Source organism: Oxyura jamaicensis, chromosome 5, assembly GCF_011077185.1.
Source record: "Oxyura jamaicensis isolate SHBP4307 breed ruddy duck chromosome 5, BPBGC_Ojam_1.0, whole genome shotgun sequence".
Classification (NCBI taxonomy): Eukaryota; Metazoa; Chordata; class Aves; order Anseriformes; family Anatidae; genus Oxyura; species Oxyura jamaicensis.
In genome coordinates this window covers 13,938,566-13,959,047 of record NC_048897.1, presented here as the reverse complement: position 1 = coordinate 13,959,047, position 20,482 = coordinate 13,938,566, and the positions used below count along the sequence as shown (strand labels likewise).

At 36.5% G+C, this 20,482-nt stretch overlaps 1 protein-coding gene across 1 annotated transcript in view; it reads left to right on the top strand.

Annotated features, from left to right (window-relative positions):
* The window catches only part of AQR (aquarius intron-binding spliceosomal factor), a 54,798-nt gene extending 38,107 nt beyond the window's left edge, over positions 1–16,691 (top strand). The window contains exons 29-35 of the mRNA XM_035326798.1: positions 941–1,128; positions 3,923–4,094; positions 7,981–8,151; positions 8,862–8,947; positions 9,764–9,938; positions 11,015–11,128; positions 14,082–16,691. Coding sequence (XP_035182689.1) covers positions 941–1,128; positions 3,923–4,094; positions 7,981–8,151; positions 8,862–8,947; positions 9,764–9,938; positions 11,015–11,128; positions 14,082–14,318 — 1,143 coding nt within the window. The 3' untranslated portion in view covers positions 14,319–16,691. The remainder of the gene's footprint in view (positions 1–940; positions 1,129–3,922; positions 4,095–7,980; positions 8,152–8,861; positions 8,948–9,763; positions 9,939–11,014; positions 11,129–14,081) is intronic.
* The last annotated feature ends 3,791 nt before the right edge of the window (positions 16,692–20,482 follow it).

Sequence of the window (20,482 nt, the reverse complement as noted above, 5' to 3'; positions counted from 1 at the left end):
TTTTTTTTTTTTTTTTTTTTTTTTTTTTTTTTTTTTTTTTTAAAAAGATCTAGGCTTACAAAGTAGTAGTACTTGATTTCTTGCACTTGTAATTCAGAGCAAGAAGTTTTTTTAAAAAAAAATTAGAGAGCTCTGCTGTCTGAGATTAAAACTGATTATAAGAGCAGAATGATTATATAGTATACTTGGACTTCTCCAAATCAGTAACCTTTTTTGGAGAAAAAGAAAGTGTTTTTCCCAGCTATTGAAAATATTATTCATCTTCTTCCTTTCTTTCTTAAGGCATCTTCAGGCTTGATGAGGTGGACAGTCCAGAGTTCAGTTTCCTTTCTTGCTCCCTGATCAGAGAGGGCTTCAGAGTTCTTCATCTTCAAGTGTCAAGAAAAGGAACTTCAGGCTCTGTCTTGAATAATTCTCCCATGGGGAAAGGGAAATATCAGAGGAGTGTTTAAAATAACAGGGTCAGAACTGTAAAACTGGCAGTCAGAAATCTTTAGGATTCTGATTCCAGGATAATGTTACCTACACATCTGTTCCTTTTACATCCCTGTTAAAATAGCCCTTCATGCACTTTCTCAGTACTTAACATAGGTTACACAGAGGACGATGGGGAACTGGAAACAGCTATACATAACATACTGAAGGGCTTTCAGTCCAACAGCCATGGTGGCAGGCACATCGTGTTCATGGAAGAGAAAATGTGAGAATTGTAGAGGTAAACAGGAGAAGTATACGAACCACAAAAACACTCGAAAGGCAGGCAATAGAGAGATCAGAAATAAGTTAATAGTTGTCTTTAATATGATTGCAGTTCAGTGTAGCTTAAGAATAAAACTTAGGGCTTAGACAGCTAATTTGACTATTAATTCAACTATTAATGTGTTGTAGTTGAGTGCCTTGATTATATTGTAATACCTAACAATTGTGTAATTCATTCTAGAACCCTCAGGATGGATTCAGTCGTTTGAAGCGATGGATTATGATTGGTGACCATCACCAGTTGCCACCAGTCATTAAGAACATGGCTTTTCAAAAGTACTCCAATATGGAGCAGTCCCTCTTCACACGGTTTGTTCGTGTTGGAGTACCGACTGTTGATTTGGATGCACAAGGAAGAGCAAGAGCAAGGTAAGCTAAAGAAAACGGCATGCGTAGCTACCACCAGGTCAAGAAGTGGAAAAACGCATGTATAGTATTGGAAACTTCGGATTATTAAGAGAGGAGTTTGGAAAACTGTAATTTATATTTTGTTCCATTTGTTTCGGTTTAGACTAGACTAGCTTAGGCTAGAAGGCAGATTTTACTTTGCTGAAATGCAGTAAGATTTGCTTTATTTTATATAGTAGTATTCTGAGTATTTCAGTGAAAATGATATTTGAAGGAATGTTAAGTCTGTTTTTTTGTTGTTTTTTTCCCCTCTCGGAAGAAGCTGCTTTTTTTTTTTTTAGAAGCTTCCTTTTCTGAATTAATATATTCAAAGCTAAATAAATGTTTGCTATTCCTCGTGAGGTCTGCAAAAAGATACTTTTATTACGGCATTTCAGCTGAGCTCTGCCTGATTGTCAGCCAGGTTGTCCTCCCAAGAACATAATGCATTTTCCTGTGTAGATAGATACTTATTCCTCGTAGTAAGTGAGAGCTTTTCTTTTTTATTCATTTAACTGACATTTTCAATATGACAATTGAGATGTCAAATTTATTCATATTTGTGGCATCCTATTAATAAGGAAAAATAAAACCAAAGAAGAGAAAATGATTCCATATAAATCATATATATATGTGTATGTGTATATATATATATATATATATATATATATATATATATAAAAGCATATAAATATGCTTAGTTTTTAAGTCCTAGTCTTCTTTTTAGGTGTAAAGTAGAACGAACAATTTGAAGAACTTCTTTTTCATTTAACAAATGTTGGCTTTTGTCCATATGGCTAGAAAATAATATTCTAACAGTTATTTTCAGTATGGTATAAAAAAGCAAATTGTGCTTCAGTATGATGATAAATGAAGCTTATTTTGCCATCTACTATTTTACAACATCTGAGAGAACTTCTTAGAGAGAACAGCAGAATTTTGTAAAGTGAAGAAAGTTGTATTATCAAGGATTATTTCCATGCCTTCCTACAATTTGTCTTCATTTTTGTGCTCGTAGGTAACTTCCCCATGAAGTGTTTGTTACTTTACCTGGTTAGGATATTGTTCTGCATTTCTGATTGAGGCATTTTGGTTTTATTACTCTCCCTGTAAGTGTTGAGGATGATTGAGAATTGTATAGATTTTTGTCAGCTTCCCTTTGCTTTTCAGTTAATACATGGCAATGCACAAAATAAGTAAATAAACTTCTTTTTGCGATTAGAGTATTTACAACAAATAATGCAGAAAATCCGTTTGCCCTTACTCCTTTATTCCTTGCGAAGAAGTATTAATGTTTCTTACATTTTGTCATTTGAAAATGCCTCCTGGATTTCTTTGCAAAATTTGTACCCTTCAATGGAGAGCTCATCAGGCAGAGCAGGCTTAAGGCTAAGACACTACTGTATTGAGTTTCTGCCAGACATATGCTTCTGTGAATGAGATGCTTCTTTGCGTTTTGCAGGCAAACCTCTTGGGTTACAAGCTGACCAGTCTGTGTAGTTACAGTATACTTTTCATAACACTTACTTAGATCAGGCTTAAAGCTGTTATTTGTTAAACCGGCCCTGTAGTTAAGTTATCAATTCTATCCCCAGTCACATGCAGAGTATATTCAGATCCTTCAGGAAAAAAAAATGTTTACATATTGGCTCAACATTAAGCAGACAAATTAAAATTCTTAAATGTGAGGGACCCCTTGCCCATTTACCTCTCAATTTGCAGCTTATCTTGTGGGGAAAAGACGGTGATCAAACTGTTAGGGACTTTATTTTTAGGCTTTTGTTCTATTTCAGACTGATAGCTTAGTTCTAAATAAAATGTCCTTCTAAGCTCATGGTGTGAGCTTATGTCACAACTGCATCACATCACTGGATGGCATGAGATTTTTCTGCAAGCTCATGACTATCCAAATTTATGATGATTTTAGCCTACTGTTTTACATTAATGATTTGTCCTGCCTTCAAAACAAAACCGATATGGGGGGAATGTCAGGCTTTTTCCCAAATTAATCTGAAATAACTGTGAATAATGATCTCCATCCACCTTCTTCCACATTTACAGAAGATGGAATTAAAATGAAGGGATTAAGCAGTCAAGGTCATGAGGTAGGTTAGTGGCAGAAAAGAATTCAGGCTTGTGAGGTCCCAGAGTAATTCTCCATACAATAGATTTTTAATGCAGGAAACAGTATTTAAAGGAAGGTAGTAGTTAAGCAACTGAATTGCTCCTGTGTGTAATCTAGCAACTTAGTTTCCTTTCCTTGGTCTCTAGCTTCTTCATTGGTAGCTTAAATACCAGGATCTAATATCCAAATTCTTCCTGAAGAGGTAAATCACATTCTCTTTTTGGGAATCCACAGATAAATTAAGGCTATCCATGTCAATGTTCTGATCGGGTACCACAGGAAATTTCTGTTAGCTGCAGCATTTGAACACTGCTGCCAAAACCCTTTCTGAAAACTTTGCTATTAGAATGTTTATGTCTTTTGTTCTCAGTTTTCAAAATGGAATATACTGTGGTTCTTTCAGTTTCTGTCAGCAGTTCTTTATGGGATAGTGTATGATGCCTGTAGCTATAGAGAAGGAGAAGGGGGAATTCACTTTAGGTTACAACCATGTGTGATGAGGATGTAAGGAATTAGCCAGATTTGTATGTCTTCTAGAAAAAAGTAAAGTCTGCAGTTTTCTGTGAGAGAACCAGACAAAATGGAAAAAAAAAAAATTACTAAGTGCAAGAATTCACTTTTAACTATTTTTGTCTGTGTGCTTTTGGACAGTTTATGTAACCTCTACAACTGGCGCTATAAGAATCTGGGTAATCTGCCTCATGTCCAGCTTATGCCAGAGTTCAGAACAGCCAACGCTGGCTTTTTGTATGACTTCCAGCTTATAAACGTAGAAGATTTCAATGGTGTGGGAGAGTCTGAACCCAATCCTTATTTCTATCAGGTAAGAGAAATAGCGTATACTTTATTTAATCTGGGTATGCCTTATTAAATCTTTAGTGGAGACTAAAACAATACTGTAAACTGATGTTTATGTTCTTAGATAACACAGCCAAGCATGATTTCATGAATGATTTTTTTTTCTCCTTGTAATCAGTTTTGAATGTTGAAAAGGATGATAATGTATTATGTTGTGCTTTTCTGCTCAAAGTGAATGACTGCTTGCTGTTTCCGTTTTCTCAGAGTTACTGGGTTGGGGCAGAGATTTGGTGCATAATTCATTATGAAACATTGTTTTGGCCTATGGCAAATTAAAGGCTGCTGTACTGTCATGATAACAAAATAAGCAGTAGCATTCCTCTATGAAGGATCAACATTTGCTCTGTGGCAGTGTTTTAATTTGATCTGTATATAAGAATGCAAAAGAGCCCATTCATAAAAGAATGAAACAGTACTACAAGAAGTATGCATAAGAAGCAGAGAGCCACTGAGGGCGAAGTGAATTGCAAAAGAAAAGCTTAGCCTTGAAATTTCTTGACTAAATTTTCAAATTAAGTCAGCAACAACGGCCTTTATCTATTTGTTTAACGTATAATGAGATGCTTACATTTTCAGTCCTCTTATTCTTCTTCACTAATATTTTGTTTTAAAAGCAAAGATGGGAACAGTCTGGTACTTAAATAATCTGTTTGGGTTTTATGAAAAGTTAGAAGCTGGATCTGTGTGCAAGTTAATGAATTTAATACACATATAGAAATAACACCTTATATCTTGTTTAATGTTATGGAATGCAAACAATATAGTTTAAGCTAGTAATATGCATGGTCATTTTTTTTGCCTACAGAGATCATTGAGAATTATGTTAATCTATTTTTTTTGCAAGGTATTCATAGGGTATGCTTGGGTTCCTCTTGCCTTTTTTTTTAATACAAGCTAGCGTGCTGTTAGTGAACAAAACAAAGGAGAGCCATAGTCCACTGCTTCTCATTTCTAGCTTGGGGTGATAGTTGTTTGGAGGGGGAGAGGTTTTGATTTTGGAGTTTAAGTTATAACACTGTAGCATATAAATAGTAAAGAGCTTTCTGCTGGAACAGCTGCAATTAGTGCCTTAACAGGGTAATTGAGCACTACTTTATTTAATTTCTGTCCTGAGGAGATTAAAAGTCACAAGGACACAAAAGACCTTTATTGTTACAACAGCTATTCTGAACAAACTCTTCTAGTATGTCCTACAGTTAGTTATTTATTTTCATATCTTGAGGGTAGAAAGATACTGGTGGGGTACATTGGTGCCATTGAATATTTTTTCTAACAGATTGCCATGTATTATTTTTCATTGTGATTTGGGGCATTCAAGCTCATGCAGCATCAAGCTCATGGAGCAGATTATCTTGAGAGTCATCACGCAGCACTTGCAGGGCAAGCAGGTGATCAGGCCCAGTCAGCATGGGTTTATGAAGGGCAGGTCCTGCTTGACGAACCTGATCTCCTTCTATGACAAAGTGACGCGCTGGGTGGATGAGGGAAAGGCTGTGGATGTGGTCTACCTTGACTTCAGCAAGGCTTTTGACACCGTTTCCCACAGCATTCTCAAGAAACTGGCTGCTCTTGGCTTGGACTGGCGCACGCTTCGTTGGGTTAGAAACTGGCTGGATAGCCGGGCCCAAAGAGTCGTGGTGAATGGAGTCAAATCCAGTTGGAGGCCGGTCACTAGTGGCGTTCCCTAGGGCTCGGTGCTGGGGCCGGTCCTCTTCAATATCTTCATTGATGATCTGGATGAGGGCATTGAGTGCACCCTCAGTAAGTTTGCAGATGACACCAAGTTAGGTACGTGTGTCGATCTGCTCGAGGGTAGGAAGGCTCTGCAGGAGGATCTGGGTAGGCTGGACCGATGGGCTGAGGTCAACTGCATGAAGTTCAACAAGGCCAAGTGCCGGGTCCTGCACCTGGGGCACAATAACCCCAAGCAGAGCTACAGGCTGGGAGGTGAGTGGTTGGAGAGCTGCCAGGCAGAGAAGGACCTGGGAGTGATGGTTGATAGTTGGCTGAATATGAGCCAGCAGTGTGCTCAGGTGGCCAAGAAGGCCAACAGCATCCTGGCCTGTATAAGAAACTGTGGCCAGCAGGGCCAGGGAGGTGATCATCCCCCTGTACTCAGCTCTGGTGAGGCCGCACCTCGAGTACTGTGTTCAGTTTTGGGCCCCTCGCTACAAGAAGGACATGGAGGTGCTCGAGCGAGTCCAGAGAAGGGCTACGAAGCTGGTGAGGGGCCTGGAGAACAAGTCCTACGAGGAGCAGCTGAGGGAGCTGGGCTTGTTCAGCCTGGAGAAAAGGAGGCTCAGGGGTGACCTTATCGCTCTCTACAGGTACCTGAAGGGAGGCTGTAGAGAGGTGGGGGTTGGTCTGTTCTCCCACGTGCCTGGTGACAGGACGAGGGGGAATGGGCTTAAGTTGCGCCAGGGGAGTTCTAGGTTGGATGTTAGGAAGAACTTCTTTACCGAAAGGGTTGTTAGACACTGGAACGGGCTGCCCAGGGAAGTGGTTGAGTCACCATCCCTGGAGGTCTTTAAAAGACGTTTAGATGTAGAGCTTAGGGATATGGTTTAGTGGGGACTGTTAGTGTTAGGTCAGAGGCTGGACTTGATGATCTTGAGGTCTCTTCCAACCTAGAAAATTCTGTGAAATTTCTTTGCAGAGTTAATGAGGATTAATATTTGTAGAGTAGCTTTATACCCACAGGTGTTTGGTATGTATAGCAACTCCATTTCTCAAGTAAAGCAGAAACCCCTTAATTATAAGAAGAAATAAAGGAGGCTGACATGTCCAGCCTGGCCAAACATATGCCAAGGGACGATAAGATCCTTGTATAAATATAACAAGAATAAATATCCACAATTGAGAATAACATTTTAACTTGAAAGATATTTTTGCTCACAGAAAATGGATGTAAACGGGCTATGAATAAGTTAACTCTGGAAATAGGACAAAAGCTCCTACAGCCAGAGGAGTGATGCTCTGTGACAGCTGTATATTATAAGTTTAAAAAAAAAAAAAAAGATACTTTAACATTAGATACTTAGAGATTGAATAGGTGTGGCCTGAAATAGAAATAACTGGATTTGATAATCCAGGTGTTTGTCTCCCTAATTAACTGTTGAAAGGAGTTTCATTATTCTAGTTCAATGAGTTCTTTTTTTGAGTATACTGGAGAGTGATTCACTGCAACTTTTTTTGCTTGCTTGCTTGAAACCTTGTTAAGCTGTTGCTAAACAGATTTTGCTTGCCTCTTTTGTTTTGTTTTAAACCCATTACATTTAAATACTGCTATCTGTAGACTATCAGCTTTTAATGCTGCTTAACGAATTGTCATTCCACAGTTTTGAGTAAGAGGTGTTTGAGGTGTTTTTTGGGTATATTAAGTAGAAGAAAAAAGTTGTATTAGCACTTCTTGAGTTCTGTAGTAATTTATTAAGGCGGAGGTTCTTTTGGGCTGCCAAGTATATAAATGCATTAGATGCAAATGTGTAAATATTTAAGTCTTTGAATATAATTTAAATGTTAACGCTTCTTTTAAACATTTTAATATAATATATCTGAGGACTACAATTAAAATTATTTATATTTTAATTGAAATAAAACTGAGTACTTCGCAGTTGATACTGGTAAGTGTCAATCTATTGGCTAACAAGAGATTTTCAGCAGTTTTCTGACTGAAGAGGGATTTAAGTTATTAAACTTGCTTGTGATTCTTTTAGTCTTTCAAAAAGACTTTTTATTCGGTGAAATCATCAGATTTATAAATGCTTCAGCACTGAGATTTTTCTCTAAATAGTTGTTTTTTACGATCTTACAAAATGAGTAACTTTTTTCCCCTTCTTTTTAAACTTAAGAATCTTGGTGAAGCAGAGTATGTTGTGGCACTATTCATGTATATGTGCCTGCTCGGTTACCCTGCAGACAAGATAAGCATCCTGACAACATACAATGGACAGAAACACCTGATCCGTGATGTCATTAACCAGCGTTGTGGAAATAATCCACTGATCGGACGGCCAAACAAGGTGACTTTCAGAATATATCGCTCATTGGAGTGGTTGTTTTTTTCATAATTATTGTGTTATAGGACATGACATGAGTGAATCTCTTCCATCTGATTGAATAGATTCACTGCTTTCTGTGCACGTATTCTATGATTAACAGCACATACTTAGTAATGTGCATTCTGTGGAATTTCACTACTTCTTTTGCCTGTTTCTAATTGGTCATACAAAGAAATTGCAAAATCAGTGAAGTTTGGTAGGCCACAGGCTACACGGGACAGAATAATACTTTGTCATTTATTCTGTCTTCCTTTTAAATAAATAAATAAGAAAGCTCCACCCAGAGTAGAAATGGCAATTTGATAAAATGCATGATGAAGAATCTTAGGAAACAAATGAAAATATATTTACAAAATTCTGGTGTCTGCAGGTTAAAGTTCTATATTATAAAACTGATAGTTTTTCACAAGCTTTTGTTATTAGTACTCCACAGTTAGCTGTCCTAATTGAATAAAAATGTGAGAAACAGTATATAGAGTCACATCTCCCAGAAAGAGAAGTTTGATGATCTTTGGTTAGAGATGAACTAAAACAGAATTAAAACATTCTCACTTCTCTTTGTGTTTAATACAATCTGAATAGGAAGTTGATGTTAAAATTTGGATATCACACTGCAATTGAAATGGCAGAAAAGATTAACCTATGGAGTTTGTTGTTTTTTGATTGTCTAGGTAACAACTGTGGACAGATTTCAAGGTCAACAAAATGATTATATCCTCCTGTCACTAGTGCGTACCAAAGCTGTAGGCCACCTTAGGTATGTAAGAAAATACTCTTGTAGGAACATTCAGGTGCACATATTATAAACATCTTTCTGATGTGGAAAATGTTACGCAAAAGTGTTCAACGTTTTCAATATATAGTAGAAATGAAGTTTAGTGCTATATGTTGAATGAGATTCAGTCCCAATTCCCTTTTACAACTGTCTGCTTCCCTTTTTACATCCACTTTATCCTTTAGTAATGGCTCTTACACAATAAGAATTGTATACTGCTGCAGGTGGGCTGAACTTGGTTTCACCTTTAAGTAGATTAATAGGAATGTAATTAATGCTTATTGAATAAATTCAGGCTTAAAATTTCTTATAGATTATTTTCCGTAAGTGAGCTTTTTGTTTTGTATCAGAAGTGTTTGCTGCTGAAGTTGTGTCGTCATGTGCTGTTTAAAATGTTTGCACTTCAGTTTTGGGGTTGGGTGGAGGAAGACTTACCTATTCAGCAACAGCGAGATGAGTTATGGAACGCATGTTTTCTCATTCAGGGATACAGACAGGCAGTTGTGATTTGTTCCCAATGTAAAACTTAACTATAAAACTTACCTATTTTTCTAGGCTTTAAAACTAAAGGGTGAGTTTCATATCATTAACAACATACTGAGCCCTCTTTTATGTAAAAGTTCTAGAATTTTGTTTGTTATGGAAACTACAGTAGGAAGAAAAATTGAAAACAAAATAGTATTTTAGCAGATGCCTTTATAGTTAGTTTAATTAAGACTTCTGCATACTTCTTGTTACTTTCATTGGAAATGTATCATCAGTGAGAAAGAACATTATTACATTTTTTTTTTTTTGAAGGGATGTCCGACGATTAGTCGTTGCCATGTCAAGAGCCAGGCTTGGGCTTTATATCTTTGCAAGAGTATCGCTGTTTCAGAACTGTTTTGAACTAACTCCAGCATTCAGCCAGCTCACAGCTAGACCACTTCACCTCCATATAGTTCCCACAGAATGCTTTCCAGCGACAAGACAGGTAGGAACAGCTACTGTGAATTTTGCTGTCTGCAATGGTGTGTACTTGTTTCCTGCCTTTAGGTGAGCTATAAGAGATGGGACTGCAGTGTCTTCACTGTTAAAATCAGTGCTCCTTGGATAGGTATGACTCTGGAGTTAACTTTGATCATGATACCAGCTGTTCTTAATTTATTATTCCACAAAATTAATTTATCAGTCATACCTGCTTTTTTTTTTTTTTCCTAAGTTCTGCCTGTGAAAGTGATTCGGTATTTTTATTTTAGGATATAACACTGTAAAACCCTACATATTTATAATTTTAGTCTTGTTACAAAACAAATGTCACTTCTCAACAAAAAAATACAAAGCTAATTGCTTTTCATTAATATTGGTAAAATTGCATTTGACTGAGTAATTCGGGATAACAAAACTGTTGCTGAGCCATGTATGTAAATACAAAAATCTTGTAATATTGTACTAGAACTTTAGTAACAGGTCAAGTATTTAAGTACTGGAATCTCAATGAGTAGGATGCTAAACAACCAAATAAGAACTGGAGGAGCATGTCTGCTTTGTGTGAAGCTTTGAGAAGGGTACCTGCATGAATTCAAAACTCAGTTAGAAATCTTTATCTGGTCTTAAATGTTGTTGACACGTTTGGGAGGGAGCCTTTCTGTTGAAACCGGTCTACTCTGCAACAAATAATGGAGTGTACAAGTGTAAATGGTCAGAGAGGGTGTGAGTGTAGGCAAGGTGGAGGTGGTTTCTGGCAGACAAGTAGGCTAATGTGAGCTGAAACTATTTATGCCTTGAGTTAAATGATGTGAGTCCTAAATGTACTTTATGGATTAAGTATAGGAACCCAGCCTGTCCTTCTAAAATGAAATTTCTTTGTTGGGCTGCAGTGTCATGATTAATCCAGTCACCCAAAATGCAAGTCCCACATTTCCTACCATTCAAAAGAATTTAGCTATTTCTTTCTTTAAAAAGCATTTTTTCATTTACTGGGTTTATGTATCCTAAAATAATATGACAGCTTTTTGGATAATAGTTGTGTTGCTTTGCTTGCTGAATTTCTACTTTTTTCCTCTTTAGAATGGAGAACGACCATCTCACCAAATACATGTTATTAAGAACATGCCTCAGATGGCTAACTTTGTGTACAACATGTATATGCACATGATACAGAGTACACGCCACTACCAACAGGTAAGGGCCTTCTTACCATTGGAACTGCATACCTAAAATAAAATCAATTTCAGTAAGTAACCAGGGATACTGTTGAGGTTTAAGACTGTTCCTTTTATGTTTAGAATTCAAGAAGGCTTTTATGGCTGAGTGAGAATATTGATGTCTCTAAAATCTTGCAGGAATTGCATCTTGTACTAACTTAGGCCCCGGTTTAAGGCCCCCAAAGCAGTCATAACTAGTGCTGAATGCTTGGTACAATTCTGTCTGGGCCACAAAATTCCTTATTAATACTGAAGATCTAGTCTGTTTGATACTTACTTCAGGTAAACTTGTGCATTATGCTTCAGGTAAGTGCAGCTAGTAATATTACAGCACTGCCACATAGTGTGATAATGCTTTGTAATAGATATTTTCATGACATGGCTGCAGTGTATAGAGAGACTACATCATGTCTTCAAACCATTTTAACCAAGTTAGCTGGCTGTATTATCCAGGCTGGTTAGCAGCTGCAGTCCCAAGCTAAGTAGTCTTAGAAGTAGGGGTAGATCCTTTCTCACTTTTGTACCTAATTTTGTCACTGCTTAATCCCTGGAGCAGAAAACTTTGGAAGCACCTTGACTCCTTATCGTGTACATAGGCAGAGCTTTAAAACAGTTTAAATGCTATACACAGAGCTGCCTTTAGTCAACACACTTGGATCTGTAGATGCTTAGGGATAGTTGATAGTAAACAGAAACAGAGGTCTTTGTTATCCCTGAACTGCAACGCCTTACATTTAATACCTAGATGTTTTACAGGTATATTACTTATAACTTATTCTTACATGGTACTCTGTGTAGCTTCCTTGTTGGTTTTTACTCTTCTGAAGAATTTCCAAAGACAGAAGAAATTGATGTAAAAGGAACACTACTCACTTTCTTCTAGCTGACTGTGTATAGAGTGCGAGCATGACTTTCCATTCCTGAATAGGGTGCTTGTCTCTGAGATCTAGCTTCTGTTCATTAATGCAGGGATGTTTCTCTATCACCTCTTCCTTCCTTCTTCCAATGACTGTTTCATCTAATATCAGAACTGTGTAATAAGTAGAGATCAGAACCCAAAGTTCTCTCTCAGCTTAATGTCATACTTACAGATGGAATACTTCTTTTCCTCCACACTACTTATCTCAATGAATCATGGAACTTTTTTTTTCTTCTGGGCAATACAGTTTCGGTCAAATTTAAGTACTCTGCTACCCAGAACAAGTCTTTACCAGATAGGCTGGATGCTTTCTTGCTATTTTGGGAAAATGCTTGAATTACCTGTCTATTGTAAAGAAAGGGAATAATGAAGAGGAATGACACCAGTAAAATGGTTTCTTGTAGCTGTATATTGCAGATCGTATTTAATGAGGACACAGTGGACTGTGCAGTTGGTTACACTCAGAAGTGTATGAATGTCCTGAAAAGCAGATGGTAGCATCCAAATTTTACTAAAAGATGGGTTTGCTTGATTCCCTAATTGAATATGCACCTGAATGAACCTTCTCCTAATACCAGCTATTCCTTTTAGCATCCTAATCTTACATTGCTAGCTAAAATTAGTTTAAAAAAAAAAAAATGGTTTCCTACTGTGGAAATGAATCATGCTCTTCTTGCAGCAGTTGCCAAAATGTAAAGGTAAAAAAAAATAAAAAATTAAAAAAACTGTGGACATAAAGTTTTCTTTACCCTTTCTAATACAACATGGTGTTTTTCCTTTTCTTTTCCATTGGCCATTACAGTAGTAGTCACAAAGTACACTATGAATCTAACTTAATTACGGAAGTCTCAAAAGTTGAGGATGGATATTTTTGTAATTAAAGGATCTCTGACTTTTAGACATTCCTTTTCTGTGAACAAATGGATTATGGGGAACAGCATAATTTCAAAGTATGCAAAAAAAAAAAAAAAAGCTTATCTCTGCTGGTAGTCATAATTGCTGCATAGATTGGTCCATGCTTGTCAGAAATTTGTAATATTAATGTCATCTAATTGAAGATAAGACTTCACAATAATTAAATGTTTAATTGTACGTGAGTAGCTAAATTGCCTTTAAGCAAAACATAACCAAACAATCATCCACAGGAGATTTATCAAGCTTTCATTTCATTGAAATCCTTCACAGTATTCATGGAAGTATCCATCATGTCATTAAATTATATCAAGCTGCAAGAAGTATGAGATTTTCTATACAGCCTGGAGTTGAATAGCATTCATCATAGTTTTCAGCTCACTGTATTCTTTGTTTGTTTGCCCCAGGTCTGTAATGTGGCTACAACTGCTGCTTGTAATGTTTTGTACTTGCAAACCACATTCTTGGTTGTGAGCAAAGCACTTTGAACACACTAAAATACAGACGTATTACGTGAAAAATGTTTAAGTATTTCTTTACCTGTTACTTGAACTTATATTGTTCTACTTTTAGAGCTGTGGATGAAACTTGCAGAAATACAGATAACGTCCACATAACACTTTAAGATGTTTTGAGAAGAAATTACTGAATTACTGGAATAAGTTGTTAAAGGCAGGCTTAAAAAGGAGCCCAGCTTATCTTGGAGTTTAAAATATTTGATAGATGAGGTTTTGGTGGGAATGTGGTTGTTGCTCCAAATAGGGCTTTACTGTGGTCCTGTCACTTGTGTGTCTCTTTGGAATAATGAAATGTTTGATATCCTTGAGTTGGAAGTACTGAGTTTTTAACACCTGCTTTTCATGCAAAAAAAAAAAGACCCGTGTGTGAACCAAGATGACTCTTCATTTGATTTATATAAGCACTTTCTAAAAGGCTTTAGAAGCCTATTAAGGCTTTGAAATTTTAAGGCTTTGTTATTTTATCTAATGCAAATCCTTAAATCTAAAGTGAACAAACAGTTTAGGCTAAAATAGGAATAGATACCAAAATGATTTATTTGTTGTAAAAACTGAAAATTATTTCTTCTTCTATCATCCAGCGTTTATTGCCCCCACCTGCCATGATTGAAGAAGCTGAAGTGACTCCAACTCAAGAGACTGAAGCAGAAGTTGAAGTGCAAGGCATGCAGGAAGATGCAAAAGAAGAAAATAAGGTAGAAGAAATAAAGGAAGAATTGAAAGTGGCAGAAGTGGCTGAACATCGAACAATGCCAGAACACCCCGGAAGAGACAGTGATAGTGAAGACAGTGAACCTGAAGATGAGACTGAAAAGTGATCCAAGTGATGTTTGTCCTCATATTTGTGTTCTGGAAAACAGATGGGAAAAAGCAGTTAGAAATACGATTGCTATTTTTACATTGACTTTTTTAAAAATGTTTCTTGTGTAATGTGACCTTGTTTTGTGTATTTTCACTGAATACTTTGTGGACAAGCAAAATGATTGGCAAACATTTTACTGAGTTTTTGTCAGTAATGTAATTTGTTTAATTGCCTCAAATGATATAATTTCCTTTTCATAAGTTTTCCAGTAAAGATGCTTTTATACAAGTTGTGAATATTTTTTTTAAGTCATTGGTCTTTAATTCAATCACTGAGTTATACTTTAAAATTTACTGATTAACTGTATTCAGTATTGACCAGACAGTCTTTGTAATTTCCTTAATATTTTACGGTGGATAATTTCTTACACAGAACTGCACTTATATACACTGAGATGGCATTTTAGGCATAGGCTCAAGTTCAGTAAGATTTAATTGCACATATGAGCAATATGAATTACCATGGGACTTTGAAATTTTTAAAAAAAGCTTTATTGAATCATTCCTTACACAAGAAGTAAAGATGCAGCTTTTTAACAGCATTATTAAGTTAGTACTTTGAAATAAGATCTCTTTCAAGAGGACACAGGATAAAGCCCTATGAGGAATAAACATTAAAGTAGTTTACTGAATGAAGGATTTACAAAACACGTAATACTGTTATTAAAGACAATGGTTGAGTGGGTTTTCTAGAGTAATATTCAAATATACATCTTTCATAAAGTGACAAGTGAAAGGTTTTGCCCTAGTTCATTAACAATATCTACCAATTTAGCAAATTTTCCGGTGGTTCAATAAGACTTAGGAATTTCCAAGTTTGATTTTCAAACAGAGGAGTAGCCATAGGAACATCTTTGACTGCTGACAATGGGGAAATACTTGGGTTTCAAGTATTGTAGTTCTGAATGCCAGAAGACTTTCCTCATTGAATGGATTAGAGATTCATCAACCTACATTAACCCATTACTAGGACTTAAGGTCTTTATTTTTTCTTAGTATTTTTGTAGTATAATAAAAGAAAAAAGTAAATGTAAGCCAAGCTTAATGAAACACATGTATTATATATTTGTGCACTCATGCAGCTGCCTTGTGCACTCATTTCACCTGCCTTTCCCCCAGGAATTATCCTCTGTCAGTTAGAGGGTAGTTCAGGAGTAACAAACCATAACACTGACTATTGGCACATAGTATTCATTTTTTTTGGTTTGCTTTTCATCTACTGCTGACCCATCTCAGACAAGAATACTCTTTTGAGCAGATTTGTGTTCTTTCATTGGTTGTTCTGTGTAGAAATGAAGGTACTGCTTACTTCCAAACTGTTTGCCTTTGGAGGACAAGTAGCAGTCGGTGTTAGGGTGGTAAGCCTCATGCAGTCATGTTCACATGTTCAAGCAGGGATGAATAATACAGGGCCTTCAGGCAACATGTGACAAACTCAGCTGACGGTTGTCATCTTTGTTTTCCAAACCATTTTCTATAAATATGAGTCTGACAATCACTTACTGTGCTCAGAGTTTTAGGAAACAATGGTAAAGGATTCTGGAAGTGGTTTTTTTTTCTAAAATGGATGATTTAACTGGCAGGGATTCTATCAATAAGCACAACGGAAAAAGCAACTAAAGCTGAAAGGGACTGCGAAGACATTCTTGATTGGTATGTGGTTTGTGGTGAAATCTTGCTGTTGGTCTGAGAGCACGCTGGCCTGTGTGATGCTGCATCCCAGGTGCAGGTCTGCGTATGTGGTCCCTTCTGACTCACTACGTCTCTGTAGAACAGCCAGGTATACGGTTAAATTTGTTGACCTCAGTGTTGCCCTAAAATGGTGAGTGGACTTGTGACAAAGATTTTATTGGCTAGTCCTTTCTGCCATCTTCTGTACATTAAACTTTACACTTTTCAGGGACATGAAGGCATTGGGAGAATGCATTTTCAGAGGCTTGGAAAATAATGTTTATCATGTAGCAGTGGTTGGAAAGTTCTTTATAGATTTGGAGGATTATTTTTTTAAAAAAAAAAAAAAAAAGGTTTTGTTTATTATTTTTTGGTAAAGCATAAACTTACTGTTTTCAAGGAAAATATATTTAGTCTTGATTTTCTATTTAAACTTTATTATGAAAAAGAGTTGGTGGGAGAAGTGGAAATGTTAATTTTGATCTATACACTGTTTTCCAAAGGCAATGTTTGCTTTGACTTTAGCATCCCCTTCTGATGTCTGTATCTTTATTCCAGCAAACAACGAGGTCTAGACGTTAATAATGTATTTAACTCCTGAGATAATTGAAATTTCAAACAAAAATCATGATATGTATATGAATTATTTTTTTTAAGTGTACTATTTAAAAAAAAACACTATTCAAGCATTATTGCAAAGAATGATTATAGCAATGCATGAAAACCGGGAGAACAAAATCTTTGTGAAGAGAAGATCCTTTAAACTTATGAACAAAAGGAAAATATTTAAAAGCACTTTTTTTTTTAATTGTTCCAAAGCCATGCAATAAAAAACTAAGGACATTTTAAATGAAACTAAAAAAGCGTTAGTGTTTTTTCTTCATATTTACTTAGCCAGCACTTCCATTAATTGGTGTATTTTTTCTCTATTACACTGAGCCTGTGAAACAACTTGGAAGCTACAGAAAAACAAGAGCAGAGAGCAGTTCACTTTCTTACTGATCCTTCATCCATACATAGCTGAGATAGGGGCCTGTATTTATGCAGCACTTTCCATCTGTCACTCTGAAATAATGCAGTAAGTGCAGGTTTAGAAATGATCAAGGAAAATGCCTTAGTAATGGTTTCAGAGCATGGTTTGCTTTTGCTTTAGTTTATGGAACTTTGAAATGGCTTGGTAATCTGGCCAAAAAAAAAATCAGGAGAAAGTTTGCCAAGGGGAAAGATTACAGAAGCTGGAGATCTTAATGACCGCATCCATAAACTCTGAAACACAAGGCTGTTGGTTGTTTTTTCCTAGCCTACCTTGACTTTGTGTTAGTACTGCTGTACGTGTTGGGTAAGGTTCTAATGTTTTTTCTAACAGGGAAGCAAGCATTCTGCCGCTTCACCTCCTGCTTAAAATGGGTCTTTGCTGTTTCATGGGACATAAAAGGGCATCAGTCCTGAAGAAAAGTATTTTGATGTGGAGTAGAAGTTAAGTACTGCTGACAGAACGCCTTTGCTGACAGGACAGGAAAGACTAGTTTTATTCTTTGAAATCAGAATTCTTTTAAAAAAGAGAACCTGCAGGCAATGTTGCTCACATACTGGATAGACAAGATGACTTAAAATTCTATTGAAACAAGAATTAGGTAACACTTGGAATCTTGTAGAGCAAATAGACAAAAGTAAATGTCCTAGCCAACAAATGAATCACGACCCACAGCAGTCAAGAAGCTGTGAATGCCATTAAGACATATGGCAGTGTAGCTTCCTTTGCCAAACATGGTAATCCTCCCTGCAGAATCAATCAATAGAAAATGAATGTTTTCAGGGGAGTTTCGAAGGCTGTTTTTACATCCCTTAGTGCTTGCCCTGCTATGTGGTTTCTCAGTGTAGTTTTGATACAGTCCTGTACCTCAGAGGATTGGTTGCTTAAGAACCTGACAAAAGAAAGAACTCTGTACAATGTTTGTGTGCTGTAGTACTAAGAAACACATTTTAAAAGAAAGCTATTAAAATTGCAAATTAATAAAGAATTTCCTTAAAGGTCTTTCAGCTAAGCATCCTCTGTAAGTCCACGCACTTGCCTAATTTTTGTGTGGTTTCTGAAAAAGTATAATTGTCAACCTTCAAAAACAAAAATTTTCCCTACCATCAGGTGTATCTACACAATCACTACATTAAAAGAACACAAGAAAAGAGGAAGAAACAATACCTGCTGTGTTACTCAATCTCAGTTTGTAAATAGCAATATTTCAGAGCACTAAATACCAGTATTGGAATGAGAAAATGATCTTTACTACTCCTATGGTACGTAACAAGGGCAGATTATTTCTCTAGGCCTTGCTCTGGAAGGGCTTTAATCAGCTTAATCCGGCACATATGAGGGATGATGTAATATTGAGAGAAATAGTTACATATAGCTTTTGTTAGATTTTCTATCACCTTGGGAAAAAAAAAAAAAAAAAAAAAAGGGGGAAAAAAAAAAAAGAGCAAGGACATGGATCTTTGAATCAAGTAATAATAACATTAGTTAAGTGTAATGCAGAGAAGCCTGTTGCTGTACTGTTGTATCTGGAAAACAAGATAAAAATAAAAGCAGAAGAGTTATTTCAGCTACAAGAAAGAAACTTTCCAGAGTTCAGACATTATCTCTTTGCTTGAAAAACATTATCAGAGGAAACAGAGAATACATTTCTGTATACATGTATGATTCACCTTTAGGAAAATGTAGACTGAAGCAAAAAGTTGAGCCAAATGTTGTCAATTACGTGGTTCATCTATAGAAATCTGTAAAAAAGCATATAGAGCCACAGTGTACATTTGCCTGATTAAACATTAGAATTTTATGATTCCAGAGAATAGCATAAAAGAATAAGCTAGAGACCCAAATAAGGATCAGGAATATATCAGTCTTGGCATTGTTTGTGAGAGATAAAAAGAAGCCGCCCTTATTGCATTTATCAAGTGTGAATTCCTAAATTGTTGCAACCCAGCGTAAGAGAAGCCCTGCTACACATCTAGAGACGCTTCAGCATCCTGCTGTGCTAGCCTGACATCTCTTGTGTGTCAAGAGCACTTATTTTTAGATGGGATGGTCATTAGGGACATAATGTATTGTAACTACTGTAAAGGAAGTAGTTTAGGGGCAGCAGAAGTGGGTAGGGGGAAGCTCAGCATACAGGCACTAAAATTCTCTTTCTGACCTTAATCCACAGCAGTGCAGACTTGCCCTATTTTGGGGAGTGATTTTTGGCAGCAGCAATCATGTCCTATTGGGCAATACCACGTTTCCTAAAATGAGACATACCACATGTTTTGCATGCTGAGTCATAAAGGGGAGAAAGCGCCTTAACAGTAATCCTCTTTTGCTTGAGGACACATGCAAGAACACTCAAACAAGACAATTAGGGAAAAAGAAAAGCCCAACTGCAGAAGTGTTGTCTTGCTGTTTTTGTTTATTTGTTTTGTTTTTTGTTGTTGTTGTTGTTGTTTTTGTTTTGTTTTTTGGCTGGGATGGAGTTAATTTTCTTTGTAGAGGCTCATATGATGCTGAGTTTTGGATTTTTGATGCAAATTGTGGGGATAACACACCAATGTTTTCAGTCATTGCACAGCAGTGCTTACACAGAGACAAGGACTTTTTTACTTCTATTTTCATATACTCTGTTCCTCAACTCATTTGATCTCTAATGTACTATGAGCTAATTCTACTCCTGCATACATAGATACTTCAGCGACGGGGCAGTTGTCCTAGATTGCTCCCTGCTCCTGCAGTTTTCACCCACTGGCACTCTGTCAGTCTGAACTGTGTAATGAGAAGAGGCATAGAGGACAGCTTCTGGTTCTGACTCATCTTGGTTCTCGGTCCTAGGCACAGTACCTTCCTGTAACTCCAAGCTGAAACAATTATCAACTGGAAAGAAAAACTTAGCAAATATGTTAGATTTAGATGAGCCACATCAATATAAGGGGAACACACACACATCTTGTGCATCAGTAATTTTTTTTAGAGAGTCAACTCAAGAGAATTTATTATAATAACTAATGTGATATGCTTTATATTGTCTGTATGAAACCTGGTATTTTACTTAATATAATGTAAAGCCAATCCAGTAAGTTACTAGTTTAAATCAGGACTTAAAATGTTTTTGGTATTATTATAACATACAGAACTGTAAATGAATGCATGTCCATGCTCTCTTTCAGGGTGGTGGGCATTAGATCAGAGGTCAGTAAGCATATTATGATATGCTCCGTAATGCATAGCAGTAAGCCATGTATATACCACAGTGTTTAGCTTTAATTTATGAATCTAATAACAGTTATGTTTCACCTAGCAAGATCTTTTAAATGAACTATAAATACAACTGCAAATATATATATGCTTATATACATATATATTCTTACTCCATGTGTCTAATAGATCTTGATCTTTTCTGTGGTGCCGTTTAGACTGCAGCTG